The 21,197-nt window shown below is 43.3% G+C and overlaps 1 protein-coding gene across 1 annotated transcript; it reads left to right on the forward strand.

The window, feature by feature from the left end:
• The first annotated feature begins 1,080 nt into the window (after nucleotides 1-1,080).
• On the forward strand, nucleotides 1,081-21,090 carry CHRNA5 (cholinergic receptor nicotinic alpha 5 subunit). The gene is made up of 6 exons (XM_019751248.3): nucleotides 1,081-1,349; nucleotides 12,796-12,947; nucleotides 13,985-14,029; nucleotides 15,257-15,366; nucleotides 17,133-17,964; nucleotides 18,752-21,090. The coding sequence occupies exons 1-6, from the start codon at nucleotides 1,256-1,258 to the stop codon at nucleotides 18,911-18,913; spliced, it is 1,395 nt and encodes a 464-aa protein (XP_019606807.2). The 5' UTR covers nucleotides 1,081-1,255; the 3' UTR covers nucleotides 18,914-21,090.
• The last annotated feature ends 107 nt before the right edge of the window (nucleotides 21,091-21,197 follow it).

Below are 21,197 nucleotides of genomic sequence, written 5' to 3' on the forward strand. Positions count from 1 at the left end.
CTGTATGCCCCAGAAAGTCTTCAGAGCAAAATAGAACCTTGTGGTGAAGGGACAGTAAGTACTGTCTTCTCTTCCTGTGCAGAAGTATCATGAATGACTAACCCAGTTGGCCAGTTTCTAACTTCAGTGGATATTGTTTCCATTTTCCTTCTTGTACCTACACCTAGGAAAGGTCAACTAAAACTTATCCTTTATATTCTTAGCAACCAGGCTAGGTTTTAAACAGATTTACCAAGTGAAGCTTGGAATGAAATTTCTGCTCACAAGGAGTCTGTGAAGAATCAGTGACACGCTCTGCCACTATGGCTTCAAGGTAATTCGCCTGAAGCCAAATGAAGCTTCCTGATCAATTATGGACGGAGGGGATCAAATAGAAAGAAGGTCTAGCGGGGTGTGCCACGGCCTGTCTACACCAGATGAAATCACCCGTATTTACAGATGTTGGCAGCACAGAGGTGACTGGACGGGTCTGAGGCCATTGCATGTCATTTCAGCAGACGCTCGGATGAGGGTCAGTCCTCCCAGTTACCCGACCGAGGAAATTGGCCTAGAGTGAGAGTACTTGCTGGGTGGCCTGGCTGACCTGGGACCAGGCCTCCTGTGGGGTCGCTAGCCAGCCCCCAACCCCATTGCCTCACGAGGCCGCTGGCTGCTGGGAGGGATCGGGGGTGGGGCGAACCTGGGGGCACGGTCTCCCCCAGTGTGCAGTTTTCTCAGCCGCACTGTCACGACTCAGGAGAGTGACTGTTCATGTCTATCACGGTTTTCTGTCTATCCGTCTGTCCCCTCTTGGTGCTGGCACAGAGCAGACATTAATGAACGGCAGTTATCCTAGGTGTGCAGGGGCCTGCCCAGGGTCACCGGAGGTTACACTGGGACCTGCCAGCGACACCAGCCTCCCGCCCTCCCAGAGGCAGGGCCAGCGTTGGGAGGTGGGGCCAGGGCTGAAAAGGCGGGGCCAGAGGTCGACTGGGCGGGACTATGTGCATATGGGCGTGGTCACGGGGTGGGCGGGGCTTGGGCGTGGCCAGGCGCCCGCGCTCCTCGCGCGCTGTCGCCTCACCAGTAGAGTGGCGCCTCACGTGCGGCGAGCGGACCGAGCCTTCGAGGCTGAGGTGGCTGCCTGGCGTGGCGGGAGCCGAGGAGCCGAGCGCCTCCCTCAGCGCTGCTCGCCTTCCCCCGGGACCCTCGACGCACGCTCCTGGCTCCGTCCCCGCTCCGCGTTCCCACACGGTCTTAGGCGGCTCCCCCGGTGATGGCAGCACGGGGGTCCCTGCACCCGGGCCTCGGCCTCCTGCTCCTTGTTCCGCTGGTGGCGGGGCGCTGGGGTCCAGCCGGCGCACCCCGAGGTGAGCCTGGGCGGCGGGGGTGGGGGCGCGGGCCGGGGCCCAGGGCTGTGGCACCCGCAAAACCTCGCTGGGAGGCGGCTGTGTTCTCCTGGGGCTCGGAGTGAGGTGTCAGTTGAAATGCCCAGATGTTCAATAAATGCGGAGAAAAGGCCACTTTGAGTGTCCCCTGAGCCGCCTCGCTGGGGGCTGCGGGTGAGTGCGAACCCGTCACACAACTTTCTCCCGCAGAGACGCGGGTGTTGTGCGGCGGCGGCGGGCTCCGGGTGGCGCTCGGCTCGGGGCGTGAGGCCCCTGCTGGGCACTGGGGGCTCAGACGGGACCCCCGCGCCCCCCCGCAGCATTAGGAGCCCATCCCTTGGCCCCCAAGATGAGGCGGATTTGGGTGTAAGAACCTCCGCTTGTCTTTCCTTCCCGAAGGGTTTTAAGCGGTGGTTTCCGATTCCAGGAAGTAATCATCCTGAGGGGCATTATTTATTGCGGAATGTGTTGCTTAGTGTGCACTGAAGAGAAACAACGCGGAGGGCGACTGAAAGACGTGAAGACAGTCCCGTGCGGAGAGAGTCGTAGTTTAACAGGAAAAGAGGAACGTGATTTTGGAGCCACACTAACCTGGGCTCGCATTCTGACTCTCCCGTGTCTTGACCTGGCTTCCTTCTTTGGAAAAACGGGGACGGTATTGCTTACTTCTGAATTTTCAGGAGAAAACAGTATAAACGAAACGCCAGGGGCTGTGCCTGACTTTCTAGCAAAGGGTGGTTCCCTACCGCTGCTCGTGAACGTGGAACTTTCCTCGTGGGTTTTCATGTAAAGCGTGGCAGGCGAGCGTTCAGTGGCGGGACTCGCCGTCTGTTCGTGCACGGTGTTCAGCGTTGTACCCAGACCCTCACTTCCTCCTCCTGCGCCCCTGAGTGAGTATCTCTTACAATAACCCTCTCCTCGTAGCAGTTATGTTTTCTCCTTGTCCCGTGCGAGCTCCTTAAGAACTGGAGTCTTACCCTGTTTATCGTTCTGCCTCTGAGACGTCTCTTGTAGTGGTGAGTAAATGTTTCTGAATGAATGAATGAATGAACGGATAGTAGTTTCCTCAGCTGTAGCATGAGGGGTCATCAAAGCGTCCCCCAACCCACTCCCGCTCTAAAACTCCAAGATAGCATGTAGGAAGTGCTCTTAGTAAGTCACCGTTTGAAGAATGGGTGGTGGAGGTGCACACTTGCTCCTGACTGCATGGTTTGTATAAAACTGCCTTTGAATGTAGGGTGTCTGGAGCTAAGAGGCCTGCCGTTTTCTGCTGTGTTTTCTTGGGCATATGACTTGACCTTTCTGAGCCTTGGTTTCTCCCTCTTTAAAAGGAGAGAGTGGGGCAGGTGCTTTTTAGGTCTTTTCAATCATAATTACTTTTACATTTACATTTTATTTTCATATTTATTTTAGGGTCTTTTTTAAAAAAATTGTGACTTTTAAAAAAATTATAAATGCTGTAGCTTTTTATTTTAATTTTGTTGGGGAATATTGGGGAACAGTGTGTTCCTCCAGGGCCCATCGGCTCCAAGTTTTGTCCTTTGATCTAGTTGTGGAGGGTGCAGCCCAGCTCCAAGTCCAGTCTCCGTTTTCAATCTTTAGCAGCAGGGGGCACAGCCCGCCATCCCATGTGGGAATTGAACCGGCAGCCTTGTTGTGTGTTAGGAGCTCACGCTCTAACCAACTGAGCCATCCGGCTGCCCCTCAGGAAGCTCAGCGGCAGTTAGTTGTGTTCAATGTAGATGTGGAGGGCACACTGGCCCATGTGGGAATTGAACCGGCAACGCTGTTGTTCAGAGCTCGCACTCTAACCAACTGAGCCATCAGCTGCCCCTTTTAGAATCTTAATAACAACTCTTCCTTATGGTGTTCTGTGAACCAATCTCCCGGAAAAGAAAATGTCTGTCAGCAGCTGTACTTATTTGGCGGCTGGAAGGTCACATGGTTCTGAAAGGTGGCTCAGGAAGCAATTTTGCCTGTATTAAAGGACAGATAATTAATTAGTATGTTAAGATACTTTTAAACTGACCTCACTGTGATTGGGACAGTGATTTATGAAAATTATATAGTCATTAGTTAGTTGTATTTCTTAGCTTTGTAGTTGTGTGACATTTTAAATGGTTGAAACATTATTTTTAGTATATGTAATGGCTGAGTTCCATTTCATTGAAAGACAAATAAAATAATTATTTGATGGAAATGAGAATTATGAAATATTTTTTTCTTCGCACCTTTAGTCATTTTCATCAACATTTCAGAAGTGAACAGAAATGCACACAGAATGGTTGTCATCTCTACTTTTGTTATGATTACATCCAAAAGAGTATCTACTAGGTACCTCATGTAAGGAAATAAAATTTTCACACGATTAAACTTGAAATTAATAGTTATTTTTATTTCCTTGCAGATACTAAGTGTATTCTATGAGTTAGACTGTGAGCACCTGGAAGGTAGGGTTTTATCTACCTGTGTATCTCCTGATACATTTCAGATGTACCGGAGCTTATTAATGTAGTCTGTTGATGGGACTTTGAAAAGGTTTACAGTCACTTGTCAGAGCAAGCTGTTTTTGTCAGCCTATAATCTACAAATTAGATTTAGCAGGTGATTTTTTATAATTAGGATATAAGTTTTTAGTACTATAATATCAGTACAGAACATTTTTCTTCTAATAGCATTATTCTTCTCTAAAAGTTGAAATTAAATTCTTTCAGATATAATATTAAGTTTAATATTAAATGAGCATGTCTTCACAATGAGAGTTGGTAAATATTGGAATGTTTTTTGAAAAAAGTTTACAATTTATTTTTTTAGAAATTTACTGTCCAGAATAAGATAGGTATAGTTTTATAATGATAATAGGATAGAAGAGATTATTTACCATGGTCCTTTTCTGCTCTGTGACTAAAATTTTAATTGGGGGAAGCATGATGTTTTTCCTCCTAATTGTGTTTAAATCAGTTGACCTCATGCTCTTTTCTTGTAAAGTAAAATTATAAAATACAACCTTTTACCAGTAAAAATAGGAATGAAATATGAATATTTGAATTCTGACCAAAAAGACAATAGAACTTTTGATATTATTTTTTTGTTTTTATTTTAACTCCTCTTTTATTGTCTCTCATTCTCTACTTCTAGATTTCCATGTTGTTGTTTTTTTGTTTTGAGTAAAAAGTTTATTAGTTTCCTATTGTTACTGTAACAAATTACCGCAAACATATTAGCATAAAACAAAGCAAATGTACTATTTAACATTTCTGAAGGTAAGAAGTTCAAAATGGATCTCACCAGGCTAAAATTAGTGGTGTTGGCAGCCTGTGTTCCTTTCTGGATACTTTAGGGAAGAATTCACTTTCTTTCCCTTTCCAGCTTCTCAGATGCTTCCCACATACCTAAGCTGTGGCCCCTTCAAACCTCAAAGCCATCATTGTTCAGTAAACTATTTCTCATGATGCTATTTCTCTGATTTTTTTTCTGGACTTCTGTGTTTTTGTTAGTGTTTCCCAAGTTTTTTATATTATTTTTTATTTCTTTTTATTTTACAGTCAACAGTATATTTATATGGAATTGGGGAAAACTATTTTTCCTCTTGGTCTGGGTTTCTCAACCTCTGACATCTGGGGCTGAACAGTTCTTTGTTAAGGGAGATTGTCCTGGGTCTTATAGGTTGTGTGGCAGCCTCCCTGGCCTCTATCCACGAGATGCCAGTAGCACCCACCAAAAAATGTCTCCAGATATTGTCAGATGTGCCTTCGGGAATAAAATTGTTCCCCTAATCTCCCTTGAGAATCACTTCTCTAAGTCTTGGCCACCAGGGCTTCTCAAACTGTCACCTGCACAGGAGTCCCTTGGTGCAGGTTAGGCTACAGGTGGGGCCTGAGGTTCTGCTTTTCTAACAAGTGGCCGGGGGGTCATTGCTGGTCAGAGCACCACACTTTGAATAGCAAGGTCACAGACGAGTTTCCCATTCATATCAATTGGGTAGATTCTCAAGAGGATCTGATGACAGTAATTATGGAAATAGAGTATGTACGATGAACTGTAGCCTGAACAACATAAGACCGATAGAAACTAGTAACAAGCATTATCCCGCCATCCTGTCAAATAGCAGCTGTCCTCACATTTCCACATGTCCTTCCAGTCCCCAGTGTTCACTCACAATTGGACAGTTCTAAGGAGGAACTTTGCAAGAGTCCCCTCAAGGTCATACAGCCTATAGCAACTGAGTCAATTTCATGTACCTTCAGGTGTTTTAGTTCGTAATACTGTCAATGTGTGAGCTCATAACATGAGGTTGAACAATTAAGTTTGCGAGCTCATCCTAGAAAAAGTGCTACACACCTCATTGCTGAATATCACTACAGTCACCTTCGAACTACTCCCCTTGGGAAGCTATGCACCGACGCCAAAGCAATTTTGGAACTCTTTTTCTGGAATGGCCATCAGAGCTGTCATCGTATTACCCTTGATGTCCTGAATGTCATCAAAATGTCTTCCTTTCATTATGTCCTTTATCTTTGGGTAAAGAAAGAAGTCACTGGGGGCCAGATCAGGTGAGTAGGGAGGGTGTTCCAATACAGTTATTTGTTTACTGGCTAAAAACTCCCTCACAGAAAGTGCCGTGTGAGCTGGTGCATTGTGATGCGAGAGCCATGAATTGTTGGGGAAAAGTTCAGGTCATCTAACTTTCTCACACAGCCTTTTCAGCACTTCCAAATAATAAACTTGGTTAGCTGTTTGTCTAGTTGGTACAAATTCATAATGAATAATCCCTCTGATATATAAAGGTTAGCAAGAGCTTTGCAACAAGTTCGTGAACTTAATTGTCAGACCTCAGACATTTATTGCCTGTGGAGAGGTTTATGGTGAACTCTACATTTACTTAATCTGGTGATATTTAAAAAATTTTTTTTTTTTTAAGGTTTTATTGGGGAAGGGGAACAGGACTTTATTGGGGGAACAGTGTGTACTTCCAGGACATTTTTTTTTCCAAGTCAAGTTGTTGTCCTTTCAGTCTTAGTTGTGGAGGGCACAGCTCAGCTCCAGGTCCAGTTGCCGTTGCTAGTTGCAGGGGGCACAGCCCACCATCCCTTGCAACCTTGTGGTTGAGAGGACATATGCTCCAACCAACTGAGCCATCCGGGAGGCAGCTCAGCTCAAGGTGCCATGTTCAATCTTAGTTGCAGGGGGCGCTGCCCACCATCCCTTGCGGGACTTGAGGAAATGAACTGGCAACCTTGTGGCTGAGAGCCCACTGGCCCATGTGGGAATCGAACCAGCAGTCTTCGGAGTCAGGAGCATGGAACTCTAACCGCCTGAGCCACCGGGCCGGCCCTAAATTTTTTTTAAGTGTACAAGTTGTCTTCTCTCCTTGAGAACTATTGACTGGACCTAAATTTAACACTGCCGAAGGTCATTTTCTTACTTCTGAGAGTTGGGGCAAGATGTTAAATTAGGTTTACTAAAGCATATCCATTACAGAGAAACTTTATTTTATAGTTCTTTGATAAAAATCAATAGAAAGATAATGAAAATTCCTGAGGTAAAAAAAAACCCTCCTCGTTTCATCTGTAATACTTAAAATAATGATTGGTAAGCATACTTACTTGTCACAGTGAAAATGTTGGATATAGTACACATTTTTTCTCATTGACAAAATGGTTGATTATGGTCACGGGCTTTGTCTTGCTGTTGCTTAAAATAGCCCTCCTAGGACTGCTGCAAAAGCATTTTTAAGAAAAGGAACACAAGTCACTTTTTCTAACTTAAAAGAAGGTACAAGGATTAACTACACCAGCAATACCTTATGAGTTGGGGATCTATAACATATATCACTCTTACAAACCTTGTTGGATGTAGTGTTCCATTCTTACGGCAGCCTGTGCAGAAGACAGGGAAGGCTATTGGCAATAACGAACAAAATTGAAAATGTGGCTCAGTTCTAAGAGTCGGTGCCATAGAAATTCTTGTGTGAGTGGAAAAGTAGATACACAGGGATGTTAACTACAGCATTTCCCCATTGTAACATTGTTAGAAATCACCCCAAACTGAGGACTGTATAAATGCCCATCCATGGGGAAAGCTTACAGAAGTTATGATACATCCGTAACACAGACCACTTTGCAACTTAAGAAGAAAGGGTGGGGATGGATAGACATATGCTGACATAGAGCAGTGAATGAAAAAAACAAGTTGCAGAACTTAAAAACAAAACATTTGTTCCTCCTCTGAGTGTGTGTGTATTTAAAAATGTCTACACCAAGCTTAGCAGTGGTTACCCCCGGAGGAGGGGTGGCTCCGCCTCTTGATGTGCTTCTGGTTTGAATCTTGCCGATGATCATGCATTTTGTAGTGGAAGTGCTGTTGTGAGCAAAACAAAAGCAAGTTTGGGTCCTAGTTCCACCTGCTACTTACTAAGTTTGGACTAGGGGTTCTCAATCTTTTGCCCCCCGCCCCACCCAGCCCTCGGACATTTGGCAATATCTGGAGCCGTTTCTGGTTGTCACATGGAGCGGGGGCATGTCATGGAAAGAAGCCAGGGATGCTGCCAGGCAGACAACCTGCCTCACACACGACAGCCCCTCCACAGCAGGGATCATCCAGCCCAAAGCGTCAGTAGCGCTGAGGTGGGAAATACTGCGTTAGTCCCCAGCGCTGTGGCCATGTCCAAATATGCAGTCGTGCACCGTACAACATCAGGGGGTGCCATTCACATTGTGGGGTGTACTCTGCACCGCCATAACATTTTATAATTATGATACAAAGGAAGTAAATAAATACGCAAATCTGTGCCCAGGAAGGCAGGTGCCAGAGTGTCGTGCTTTCCCGGTGAACTGTGCAGAGCCGGGCACAGTCAGCAGCCACTTAGCAGCAGTTGAATAGATGAATGAACTGAACTGGACATCATGTGTCAGGCTCTTACATACCCAGGCTGTGGCAGATGCTAAAAGCTGAAGAGAATTTATGGAAGAAACTTAAAGTTACAGCAGAAGCTCTCTGTTAATTTATCTTTATCAGAAGATTGGCAAAAGACTGGTCGTATTTAGATTTAGCTGCAGAACACCTTGGTTGACTTTTCCCCACACTTTGTGATAAGATTACGATTCTTCACAGAAGAATGGCACTAGAGTGTCTTATCTTCCTAGAATTGGGTGCAAAAATCCCTAGCTATCCATTTAGTTACATACTGAGTGAAGATGTTAAAAACGTTTTAAACTACCTAGATACGACCTGCCATAGTAAGATAGTGAATTTTATTTCATTTTATCTGCACAGCAGTGAGGCAGCAGAGCACAAGTTATTCCTCTTATTAATATTCTAGAATGGAAAAATCCAAGCATACACAAAACTATTCGAGTACAATGAAGTGAAGAGTCTTGCCATACACTTGCAGCGACTATCGACATTTTGCCAGCAGATATCCTTTGGTATGTAAATTAGAAAATTGTGGCATGTGCAGATTAATAGCTAATCAGTGATACCAGGTATTCAAATTAAGGTTTTCAGCTTCATAGTTCTTTAGTTCTGGGTATACTAAAATTAAGGAGCAAGGTTGCATTTCTTTGAAAATATATGTAGTTTCACTAAATGACTTGAAAGTGAAATTTTTTGATAAATCATTCTCCTAATTCCTCCAACTTGAGACAATACTAGAGTAACGATGTTCCAAGTTAAAATTGAATTTGTAAAACCCAAATTTAAATCTTTCAAAGCATTAATGATGTTATGCATATTTATACTTTTTACATCGTCAATTTAGTTTGTCTCTTATTATTTCTATTTTTATCTACTGTGGAAGAATTGCCCCATGAGTTTTTGTGTGTGTGCGTGTTTTAATCCTATTTTTAGTGTGCTTCACTGCTTGGTTCCCTTTGTTTTTTTTGAAGTATGTGATTTATGTGCTACTAGTAGGTTGATGTTCTAATTATTATTATTAGCTTTAAAGGATATAGACTTGAGGAAAGCTTTTTCTTGAATAGTCATTGTACTGTGCAGAGAGTGCCCACTGCCACAGACAAGTTCTTCCTTTGCATTTTGCAAGGTTCGGTCACCTGAGATAATCTGGGGAGATGACCTCTTTTGGGCTTTGGTGACATTTTTGGTAGCAGTCAGTAGCTCTACAGGCAGTGATGGCTTTTGTTGCAATATTTCTGTGCATTTGCTGTTACCATTGCTTCAGCAGTCATTGTGAAATTCTAATGACCCTGGGCTTGCACTTATATTCAGTTTTATTAAATCCTCACAATACCCTTGTAAGGTAGGTGTTGTTTATACCAATTTTACAGAAGAAAAAACTGGTACTCAAAGAAGTTAAGTAACCTGCCTTCAGGTCAGACAGTAAGTGTTAGAGGCAGGGTGGAACCCAACCTGTCCCCCTGAGAATCCTGAGTTCCTAACCAGCATGCTCTGTATTCAAATCTGGGTGAGACAAGGTCTCCACCTCAAAGACACTGAGTCTGGTGACTCAGAATCCTTAACAGCAAGTTCGTGCAACCTTTGTGACAGTTGTTTCACAACCATTGGGAGATTCTGAATTATTAGACGTAGATGGGAATTGTCAGATGTACTGACCCATTTATTCATTCATACATTCATTAAACACACTGAGCAGCTGCTATGTGCCAGTACGTGGTTAGGTGCTGGGGTTATAATGATAAAGAAGACATAGTATTTCCTGCCATTAGTTTACACCGCAGTAGGGAAGGCAGACTTTATAATCAGATACATCCAAGATTGTATAAGTACACCCAGATAAGGAACAGGGTTCTGTTCCCAGAACCTAGGGGAGACTTTGGGGGCTGGGAAGAGTCCTGAGTGATTCCTGAGCTGGGATCTGAGGGATGCGTGAGAATGAGGCACAGCAACGGGGAGAGCAGCTCAGGGAAGAGCACTCCTGGGAGGGCGTAGTGTGGTCTGTCTGGGAAGCCGAACTGTCAGTGTGGCCCAGCAGAGAGCGAGGGAAAGCTACGCCCAAGAGGCTGGAGGGAACAGATCGGGAGCCTGTGGCCTTCAGGATCCTGGTCTGTCTTTCACAATGGAAAGCTACAGAAGGTTTTTAAGCAAGGGGGTAACATCAGATCTTTGTTTAGAAAAGATCGCTTGGATATCTGCGCAGAGAACCAATTGGAGGGGGGCTGAGAAGCTATGTGAACATTGCTCAGGGTAGCAGGCTTGCTCCAGTCCTGATGAGAGATGCAGACACGTGTTTCCCTGAAAAGAAGACCTCGCCGGGAAATCAGCTCTAAAGTGTCTTTTGGAGCAAAAATTAATGTAAGATCCGGTCTTGTAGTAAAATAAGACTGGGTGTTATGTTATGTTATGTTATGTTATGTTATGTTATGTTATGTTATGTTATGTTATGTTATGTTATGTTATGTTATGTTATGTAATGTAAGACCTGGTCGAATACTGTAGTAAAATAAGACCAGATCTTATATTAATTTTTGCTCCAAAAGACGCATTAGAACCGATTGTCCGGCTAGGTCTTATTTTCGGGGTAACTCGGTAGCTTGTGCTAGGATGCTGGCAGTGGAGTTGGTAAGAAATGGATGGATTTGAGAAATATTTGGGAGGTGAAAATCAACAGTTTCCTGTTCAAGTGGGTGTACGGGTGGCGTGAAAGATGACCCCTAGGTTTTTAAGTTGTGGAACGAGGCAGATGATGGGGCCGCTCCCGGAGACGGGGATTCTTTCGGGCCCGTTGGTGCGTGTTGAAGACATTCACGAGGCCGTATCCGAAGGGTTATCATTAGGGGGAATGTTGGGACTAATGTATCATTTTATTTATTTATACCCTATCTACTTTCTGTCAAACAAGATTTGAAGTGGCAATTAAAGCTATTATTTTTCCCCTAAGGCAAAGGGTCCTTAGATGCTATTAAAAAATATTTTATTTGTGATTTTTATCTTTTAAAACAACCTTACATTTTTGGTATTTCAGAGGCCATGCAATTTTTAAATAGGAGTAGAAGAGGAGAAATGGTACAGTAATGCCATTTTAACTTGAAGCGATAAAATGAAAGCCTTTTAAACGTTATAAAGAATGACTCTCCAGTGTGTAATATTCTGATTGAATTGGAGTGTCTTCACTGCTGTGCATTTCAGCACCAGGAGACTTCAGTGGGAGGCATGGCGCAAACTCCATGGTGCTTGCAGATTAAATGTAGTGTCTTAAATTGCCCAGGGAAGTAAGACATACCCTCTTGAGGAATAAGCTGCACTATGGATGAAGAAATACGCAGGGAGAGAAACTCAGGGGTAGACTTCCTGCAGCCGGGCTGACCTGGAACCTTTAATAGCTCCATCTATACACCATGGGAACGAAGAGAGAACATTTGTGAAAGTGCAAACTTTCTGTCAGACCATTTGTTAGGTGGAGGACGACCATCACTAGCATGCACGATACGATAAATAAGCCAGGACGTTTTATTTTTTATTTTTTTTTGTTTTAATTTTTTAAATGTACTTTTATTAAATTTATTGGGGTGACATTGGTTAGTAAAGTTAGGTTTTTATTTTATTTTATTTTATTATTATTTTTTAATTTATTTTTTAAATTTATTGGGGTGACAATTGTTAGTAAAATTACATAGATTTCAGGTGTACAATTCTGTATTACATCATCTATAAATCCCATTGTGTGTTCACCACCCAGAGTCAGTTCTCCTTCCATCACCATATATTTGATAGCCAGGACGTTTTAAGTACATGTTCTTTTCTTTGTAAAATTATGAGTCTAGAGTAAATGTCATGAATGTCACACATTTCACATTTTCTTAGTGGAGGCTCCAGTCCACACAGCACCAACAACGCTCATTTCTTCAGAGAGGCTTATTTCAGCTCAGCAGCAGTATAGACGTAACTGTGACCGCAAACACAACCAATCTTTGGCTGTGGCTCTGAAAACTTGTAAAATTTTGTCTTTCTTTTTTTAAGTCTCAGGTGATTGGGTAGTTTTATACAAATGTATAGCAAACAAAGGTATGACAAATCTGAATAATTTATTCAATATTTATATTGATATTAAAATCATGTAAATTAAAGCATGTTTGATTTACTTTTACAGTCGATAAAGGAAAACAAATATATCTGTTTTCTAGGCTTGAAATTTTATAACAAGCAACTCCCCTAACCCTGGTAATTTGAAAGCTTTTGTTACTTAGATTTTAAATTACTGTATTAAGTACTGCTTGCTTCTTAAGGAACTCAGCATATTTCCATGTGAGTAAAATGATTTAACTAAGAAATATATCTGAACCAGAGTGTCCCTTATTGATCATAAATATTTATGTTTCTATTTCCTTTTAAAAGCACCATTAATAACAGCCTAAATAATTGTTTGGTTCATTAGTAACCGAACGTGTTTTAAGGTAGAGGTATTTGGTGGGAGAGAAGCCAATAAACTAACTTTTAAAAATTTGTTATATAGGATTAGCCGAGCCCTCCTTTGTTGCAAAACGTGAAGATAGCTTGTTTAAGGATTTATTTCAAGACTACGAAAGATGGGTTCGTCCTGTGGAACACCTGAATGACAAAATAAAAATAAAGTTTGGCCTTGCGATATCTCAATTAGTCGATGTGGTAGGTGTGCTTGTCATTACATATTCAATTTCACACTCCTGTGTGGTTAAAATGGCTCTTGGGCACCTCAGTGTTAGAGGGGTGGCCCTGCTGCATTCCCCAGGACTCCTTCTGGGGACCTCGCAGCCACCTTTGTCCCTGGGGCTGTGCTTCCTTCCGGCCTCCTGCTTCCTTCTGGGTCACTCACTTGTTGTTGGGATGGGTGCCCTCCCGTTCCCTAAGCTACTCACACCCCTGTGCTCTCCCCAACCGCAGGGACCGCTCGTACTTCCGTGGGTCTCCGTGCTCAGGGTCAGATCCTGCACATAGTGGGTTGTGCTTGGTGATCGTGATGACCTTTCACTGCTTCTCTGGGCTCCATGACATTTCAGTAACATTTAATGGAAGAGAGGTCATTTTCATTAGGCCTTGAAAACAGAGACAGACTGGCGTAAGCAGACAGATGACAGTGGGAAGGCATAAGTGGCAAGCACCAGGGACCCTGGTTCTCTAGAAACGCAGGATGTAGATGCCGATGCAGCTCCATTCGAGGCTGTGACCTCACAAAGACTCAAATCTGTGCCTCCAGAGGCACAATAACTACAAAGACCTGCACAGAAAAGCTGTGTCTCCCTGACACTGTGATGCACGTTTGCTTCATTTAGCGCTTCCGACGTCGATGTGTCTTCTAATCGGCGGCAGCTTACAAGCATTGTCAGCCTTGTTCGTTCTTTCTTAGTGCTAAGTGCATTACGTAATGCTGTGCCTATTTCTTAGATTGTAGCTTCGATTTGAGGGGAGATAGTGGTGAAGACTATGAATATTAGGTCTAATGGTGAACTTTAGGGCACTTTACCTGAAACACAGAATACGTCGAAAGGAATAATGAATGTGAAATTAGGTTGGAAGCCAGATCCTGCTTTTCCAGAGAACTGAACTGAAGAACAGAATATAGGTACTGTATGGAGAGGAGTTTTGTATAAAAATGTGAACATTTTTGTTTAAAAATGGTTCTGTAATAGAAATAATCAGACTTATTTAAATTTTTTGTTTTATAGGATGAGAAAAATCAGTTAATGACAACAAATGTCTGGTTGAAACAGGTATGTATACAATTCAAAAGGCCACCCAGCTGGTGACTGGCACCACTGTTGTTTCGGGTTCGGTGTTGATGGGTTGGCGGGATGCAGGAAGGCCGGGTAGATGGAGTTGTTGTGTTCCCTCAGTTGGTGTTACGTGAGTGACTAGTACTGCTGGGCACTGGGGACGCAGCAGTGAACAGGACAGACAGAAGTCCTGGCCTCAGAGAACTGCGTTCTAGTGCGGGTAATAAACAAGGAGCTCAGTTTGGAGAAAAATACACTGGGAAGAGGATAGGAGGTGTTGGGCGCTGTACTTTTAAGTAGGATGGTCTAGGAAAGCGTCACGGAGAAGGTGCTGTCTGAACAGAGAAGAAGGAGAAGGAGCAAGCCAGGAGGGTATGGCGGGCGGGGAAAGGGTGTTCCAGGCACAGGGACCCGTGAGTGCCAAGGTCCTGAGTCCGGAGCGCAGTGTAAGGAGCAGCGAGGAGGCTGGAGGTGAGTGAGCGCGGGGCGGGGTAGGAGACCAGGTCAGAGAAGCAGTGGGGCCCTGGGGGGCAGCAGCTTATTGACCTGCTAGGCTTGTGGCTTTCACTCTGAGTGAGACGGGGATGGGCAATGAGTTATTTTTATGTACATAGTCCCTTTTGTATAAAGGACTTCTTTTTCTTCTGGGCCAGCATACCTATGTCCTCAGCCACTGTTGAATGCTTCCCTCTGTTCTTTCTTTATTATCCTGAACTTTTAATATCTACAACCAGTTCCTGAACCCTAATTCCTAAGAGGCATGTATGCTTTTCTGGGGGTGCATGTCTTAACTTGACATGCCCACAGAATCGTGACCATGTGGAGGTTGGACAAGGTGTGTAAATAAGGGGAATGTGTAATAAATCCAGTTGCTCTTTGTATGGACCAGTCCAGCCAATCAGTGACAATACAGCTGGAAAAAAGAATGTTCCCCTTAAAACTAGACCTTAGATGCCCATTGCTGCAACTCCCGAGAACAGTCAGTGGTTGGGGACGGGTGCTGGGCACAGCCATGGGTGGCTACACTCAGCCTGTCCTCACCGTGTCTCACCAGGACCTTAGCTAGAGCTCCGCCCAAGGGGATGGGCTACTCCAGGCCCCACAAGAAAGACGGGGAGGTGATTTCATGCCTAAGATTTCTGGCTTTGATAAAAAGCGTGCAGTTGTCACTACTTTTGATTATTAATTTTGTTTAAATCAAGGCAGTTTTTCTTTGTTTTAAAGGAATGGAGAGATGTAAAATTAAGATGGAACCCTGATGATTACGGTGGAATAAAAGTTATACGTGTCCCTTCAGACTCTCTCTGGACCCCAGACATCGTTTTGTTTGATAAGTAAGTTGTATTCAAAATACCATTTTATGCCTTCAAAAGATAACACTTGTATTTCTATTAGACACTAGTAATTTTTCTTCTTTTAAAACATTGTTTAGCTGTAAAATCATGTGACTGGATCTTACGTTCTTTGGCTCCATGAACCTACTAACAGGTCCTGTGGATCCTCTTCCTCTCCTCTCCTTTTTCTTTTTTCCTTTTTTGGTACATTGTTTTCTGATCATAAAGATGTTCTTTGATTTCTAAAATTTGTGAAACATTTGTTAAGTCCAGAAAGGTGTAAGGAAGTAGGGAAGACCCCCTGTAATGGCTCCCTGTATCCAGCACTTACGGGACTCGCGCACAGTAAACAAACGCCCTCTGCCTGGCAGTGTGTGTGCTCAGTGCCTTGTGTGCTGTATTCGTTCGCGTCTCAGTAACCTCCTCAGCGAGGCCCGAGTACAGCCACTGGACGGATGAGGAAACGGAGGCAGAGGGCGGTCACACCTTGTCCAAGGTCACACAGCCCACGTGTGGCAGGGTGTGCTTCACTCCCAGTGGCCTGCCAGCCCCACTCACCCTCTTGTTTACTAGACTCCTTATTTGGCAGTAAGGTCACATGATGCAGCTTGCCAGAGCGTCCTGGTACTCTAAGAAACAGGTTTACATCAAATGTGGAGAAGTGCGCAGAGTCACAGGGGTTTTAGGTACAGAACAGGTCAGAGAACGCCGATGCTGGTGGGCCGCTTCCTGCTGTTTTCTCCGGCACGTGGGCTCGCTTTCCGGGAGTTTGGAGGCCCCAGTCCATCAGGGCTGTGCCCAGAGTGCTGCTCGCATTGTTTTGTCCATGTACCAGTATCACTGTTGGTGATGCAGGAAAGAGCGCAGTGGGGAGTCCAGGACCAGGTTCGGGCTCTGTGCACGGCCACTGTCTAAGTGGCCTAATTGTATTTTGTGTGTAAAGTGAAATCTTTTTGAAAACCACTAGAATCTCAGGACTCTGTGAAATGTAGATGTGTTCGTCCTGGTTTGGGTGTGGGGGAAAGCGTCCAGCTCTAGTAGTCAGGTACTTGCCCTGTTTCCCCGAAAATCAGACCGAGCCAGACCATCAGCTCTAATGCGTCTTTGGGAGCAAAAATTAATATAAGACCTGGTCTTTTTTTTTTTTTAAGGGGAACAGGACTTTATTGGGGAACAGTGTGTACTTCAGGACTTTTTTTTTTTTCCCTCCAAGTCAAGTTGTTGTCCTTTCAATCTTAGTTGTGGAGGGTTCTGTTCAGCTTCAAGTTGTTGTCCTTTCAGTCTTAGTCGTGGAGGGCGCAGCTTAGCTCCAGGTCCAGTTGCCGTTTCTAGTTGCAGGGGGCACAGCCCACCATCCCTGGCGGGACTCGAGGAATTGAACTGGCAACCTTGTGTAAGACCCGGCCTTATATTAAATTTTATTATATTATACAATAAAGACCCAGTATTATATGATTACATTATATTATATTACATTATGTTATATTAAAGACCTGGTCTTATATTATAGTAAAATAAGACCGGTATTATATTAATTTTTACTCCCAAAGACGCCTGAGAGCTGCCGGTCTGGCGAGGTCTGATTTCCGGGGAAACACGCCATGTAGGCCATGTCCTTGAAGCAGAGTCCCCGTGTGAGCAGGCACGTCCCAGGTAATCATGTGAAGGGCAGTTCATGCTACAGTGTAGGCTTGCTTTCCTGTGAGGCTTGTAACATGCATTGTTTTGTGTGTGTGTGTGTGTGTGTGTGTGTGTGTGTATTTCAGCGCAGATGGACGCTTTGAAGGGGCCAGCACGAAAACAGTTGTCCGGTATGATGGCACTGTTACCTGGACTCCTCCAGCAAATTACAAAAGTTCCTGTACCATAGATGTCACGTTTTTCCCATTTGATCTCCAAAACTGTTCTATGAAATTTGGTTCTTGGACCTACGACGGATCACAGGTGGACATCGTTTTAGAGGACCGAGATGTAGACAAGAGAGACTTTTTTGATAATGGAGAATGGGAAATTGTGAGTGCGACAGGAAGCAAAGGAAACAGGACTGACAGCTGTTGCTGGTACCCGCATATCACTTACTCGTTTGTAATTAAGCGTCTGCCTCTCTTTTATACCTTGTTCCTTATTATCCCCTGTATCGGGCTCTCGTTTTTAACCGTACTCGTCTTCTATCTTCCTTCAAATGAAGGTGAAAAGATTTGTCTCTGCACTTCAGTACTTGTCTCTTTGACAGTCTTCCTTCTGGTTATTGAGGAGATCATACCCTCATCCTCCAAAGTCATCCCTCTGATTGGGGAGTATCTGGTGTTTACCATGATTTTTGTGACACTGTCTATTATGGTGACTGTTTTTGCTATCAATATTCATCATCGTTCTCCCTCAACACATAACGCTATGGCTCCGTGGGTCCGCAAGCTCTTTCTTCACAAGCTTCCCAAGCTGCTTTGCATGAGAAGTCACGCAGATAGGTACTTCACCCAGGAAGAGGAAACTGAGAGAAGCAGTGGAGCGAATTCTTCTAGAAACACACTGGAAGCTGCACTTGATTCTATTCGCTACATTACAAGGCACGTCATGAAGGAGAACGATGTCCGTGAGGTCTGTGACAGTTGTATTTACAAACGCAGGTCTGCTTCGATTCAGTTTGGCAGAGTAAACAGCATGGCCCTCTGGAGTAAGCATAGATGGAGGGCCAGAAATGTTGACCAACAGCTCTTCTCTAACAGATCTTTACTAAAATCTGTTCCTGTTCAGACATCCACAGAATGGTGCTCAGGGACTGGTCTCATCCTGCCCTTCCTTCAGGTCACGCAGACCTGCGGAGCCAGCTCCCTGCTTAGGCTATAAAAGGGGGAGGCACTGAGCTCCCTGCAGCAGGTCAGTCCTCGTGGGCTCAGATAAAAGTGGCCCCTGCGAAATCCAAACTAAATAAAGCCAGTGATGGCTGTCCAGTAGGTATTCTGAGGCAACTTTTAATTTGGCATGAAGTTAACCACAGGCTGGATTCTCTTTTAAAATTAAAATAAGTAAACACTGCTGGGCAGGCATATGTAGCAGAAATAACTATGTATTAAGAATAAAAGAGTTTTTTTGTTTATTACAAAATATCCAAATAGTCTAAATATTCTAGTTTTCACTAAAAATTATCAAAATAAGCTGCATGTAATATAATGTGATGTGTAGTCTCTTTGAGGCCCTGTTAGAACAGTCAGGGTAGGCTCTATCCCTGAACTCTAAGCTCAGGGTCACTTACTATTTCACAGCAGCAGGGGGAGACAGAAACTGATTTGGCTTCTCGTTCAGTGTGTTGTATCTTAAAATAGTTATACAGTGTTAAATTATATACTTAATGTTTTTTCTTTTTTCTTTTTCTTTTTGGCAACAGGTTGTTGAAGATTGGAAGTTCATAGCCCAGGTTCTTGATCGGCTGTTTCTGTGGACTTTTCTTCTGGTTTCAATTGTTGGTTCTCTTGGGCTTTTTGTGCCTGTTATTTATAAATGGGCAAATATAATAGTTCCAGTTCATATTGGAAATGCAAATAAGTGATGCTTCCCAAGGGGTCATAGTAGGAATTTAATTAGCAAAAGGCACATAACCTTATGGACACCTATAAAATTATGAAAATGTCAATTGTATTTAAAATCGGATGCAAACTTTAACAGACTAACAGTTGCTAACATTGGTTTATCTTATTAGATTGCCCATTAGGACATCTAGCTGCAAGACTGAAGTAATAACTGACTGAATAACATTTGATCGTCTAAAAGTAACAAAATATTTCTGATCTGTACTAGTAATAATCTAATGCTTGTATCCTGGCTAATAATGCTAATTTGTAACCAACAGTGAATTTCATCTTTTGATGTGCTGGAAAATTCCTGTGGTATTTGAAGATGGACTTCAAAACTTTTTCTGCGTTTGGTAAAGGTACACAATTTAAAATCCTTTCTATCCTGTATTCACTGGGTAACAGCCAGTCTGTAGTGTAATATACTGCTATGTTAAATAGGCTGACTGCTGGGTATGGTCATGAGTGAATCTGATGCTGATTTTCTATAGCCAACATTTTTAAAAAATGAAAAATTGGAATCAGGAACTCCTTTAAGGATTTCTTTATTCTGTAGATGCTTAAACTGAACAATTATAATATTATTTTTATAGCTTACATTCCATTGTGAAATCATACAACAGACAACGCCTGCGGACATGCAGTAGCATCTTATTAACATTAATTTCAATCCCCATCCGCATTTTCCACAGTTCATAGAACCATCTTCTATGTAAATTGTGGTAGCATCTCTTTATCTTTGATCTTAGAGGAGTCCATGACAATGAAGTGAATCCCATTTTAAAATCATGTCAGTGGATACTACTGAACGTTCTGTGAGAACACCATCTTCCAAGATTAAAGAGGGTATTTAAATTGGGTATAAGCACATCGTTTTACATACTTGTCATGTTTCAATGTTATCACTTTCATTCCGACCATTTGTCTTAGCCTAACATGGCTTATTCAGCACCCTATCGTGTATCACAAGTAAACGAGTTACATTTCTTCTCTAAGTGTCCTGATTCAGCTATGACTGGGAAGGAAACGCTGATAGAACTGCGTTCCGTTTAGAACTCTGCTCCTGACAGGACAAAAGCCTTACTTATTTACAGTACGCAAGCCGTCTGAGTTCAAGTCAATACTCTTTGGAAGGCAGAGGGCATCCTGTCTCCTTTGCATGTTACTGTAGGCTGGTGTTTAATGCCATTTAATGAATGAAAGTCTGATTTGATGAATTTAAATTGCTTGTTAGCTATCTTAGCATGTATACATCCCTGATCCCTCTTACGTCTCCTTTACTGTTACTTAAAATTTGTATAAGAAAAGAAGTCTTATAGAAATCTTCCCTTTTACTTAACATGAGTCACTATGGGCTGCAGTTTTGTCCGTTCTGTTTTGGCTTGGGAAAAACATTGTAGTGAAGAGTGAGAAGGTGAAAACAGTCTCTGTGAGGCATCATCTCTTGCCGTGGTTATTCAGATTCACAACTGTCATGTGGGCTACTCGCTTCTTAATAATTTGTTTAAAGCAGTGGTTCTCAAGCAGGGGCGATTGTGCCCCCAAGGGGACATTTAACAAATTTTTGAGACATTTTTGTTTGTCACAACTGGCAAGCAATGGGGTATGTTATTGGCATCTAGTGGGTAGAGGCTAGGGTGCTGCTGAAGACCCTACAATGTACAGGACAGATCCCCCAACACAATCATTCAGCTGAAAATGTCGCCGTTCTAAAGGTGCATTGACAGCAGCTGTGTGAGCGGGCAGTTTCCCATGTATAGTGACTTAGAATTGGCGAGATGAGTCGTTGAGGCCCTTGGCCACGGGGACACAGCCCTCAGACTCTTGGAGAACAATAAAGAACAAGAAGTGTGTGGTAAGAAACAGCACTGGGGCACTGCGACTGGTATAAAACTCCAAGGAGGCTATGGGCTAAGTAAGAAAATGCACGGGGAAGCCTGTTGTGACACTGAACCAAACGCTGTTCACATTTCTGAACAGCAGCCAGGTTTTCTATCCAGTTGTGTTTCAACCACTGAAAAAAAAGGGGGTCAGTTTTCCTGTTTAGCCCATTTTTACGTGTTGCCTAGCACAGCATACCACTTGTCACTCTAGAGGATTACATTCTAACATTGCTTTACTTTACCAGAAAGGCTGGAGAATGTCCATTTATCCATACTAAATGCTCTTGACATTTTTCTTGCATGAATCTTTGTTGACAAAAATCAAGACAACTGGATACTAAGTATACCTTGAAATGCCAAAAAAAAACAAAGCCAGTAG

Source organism: Rhinolophus sinicus, chromosome 13 (assembly GCF_057876585.1).
Source record: "Rhinolophus sinicus isolate RSI-liver-muscle chromosome 13, RSI-T2T, whole genome shotgun sequence".
Lineage (NCBI taxonomy): Eukaryota > Metazoa > Chordata > Mammalia > Chiroptera > Rhinolophidae > Rhinolophus > Rhinolophus sinicus.

Excerpts from the sequence above, each read along its gene's own strand:
- CHRNA5 (XM_019751248.3), top strand. The coding sequence starts at position 1,256 with ATGGCAGCACGGGGGTCCCTGCACCCGGGCCTCGGCCTCCTGCTCCTT. Across the intron at positions 14,030-15,256 it reads CAAATGTCTGGTTGAAACAG|GAATGGAGAGATGTAAAATT; the intron begins GTATGTATACAA and ends TTTGTTTTAAAG. Across the intron at positions 15,367-17,132 it reads GACATCGTTTTGTTTGATAA|CGCAGATGGACGCTTTGAAG; the intron begins GTAAGTTGTATT and ends TGTGTATTTCAG.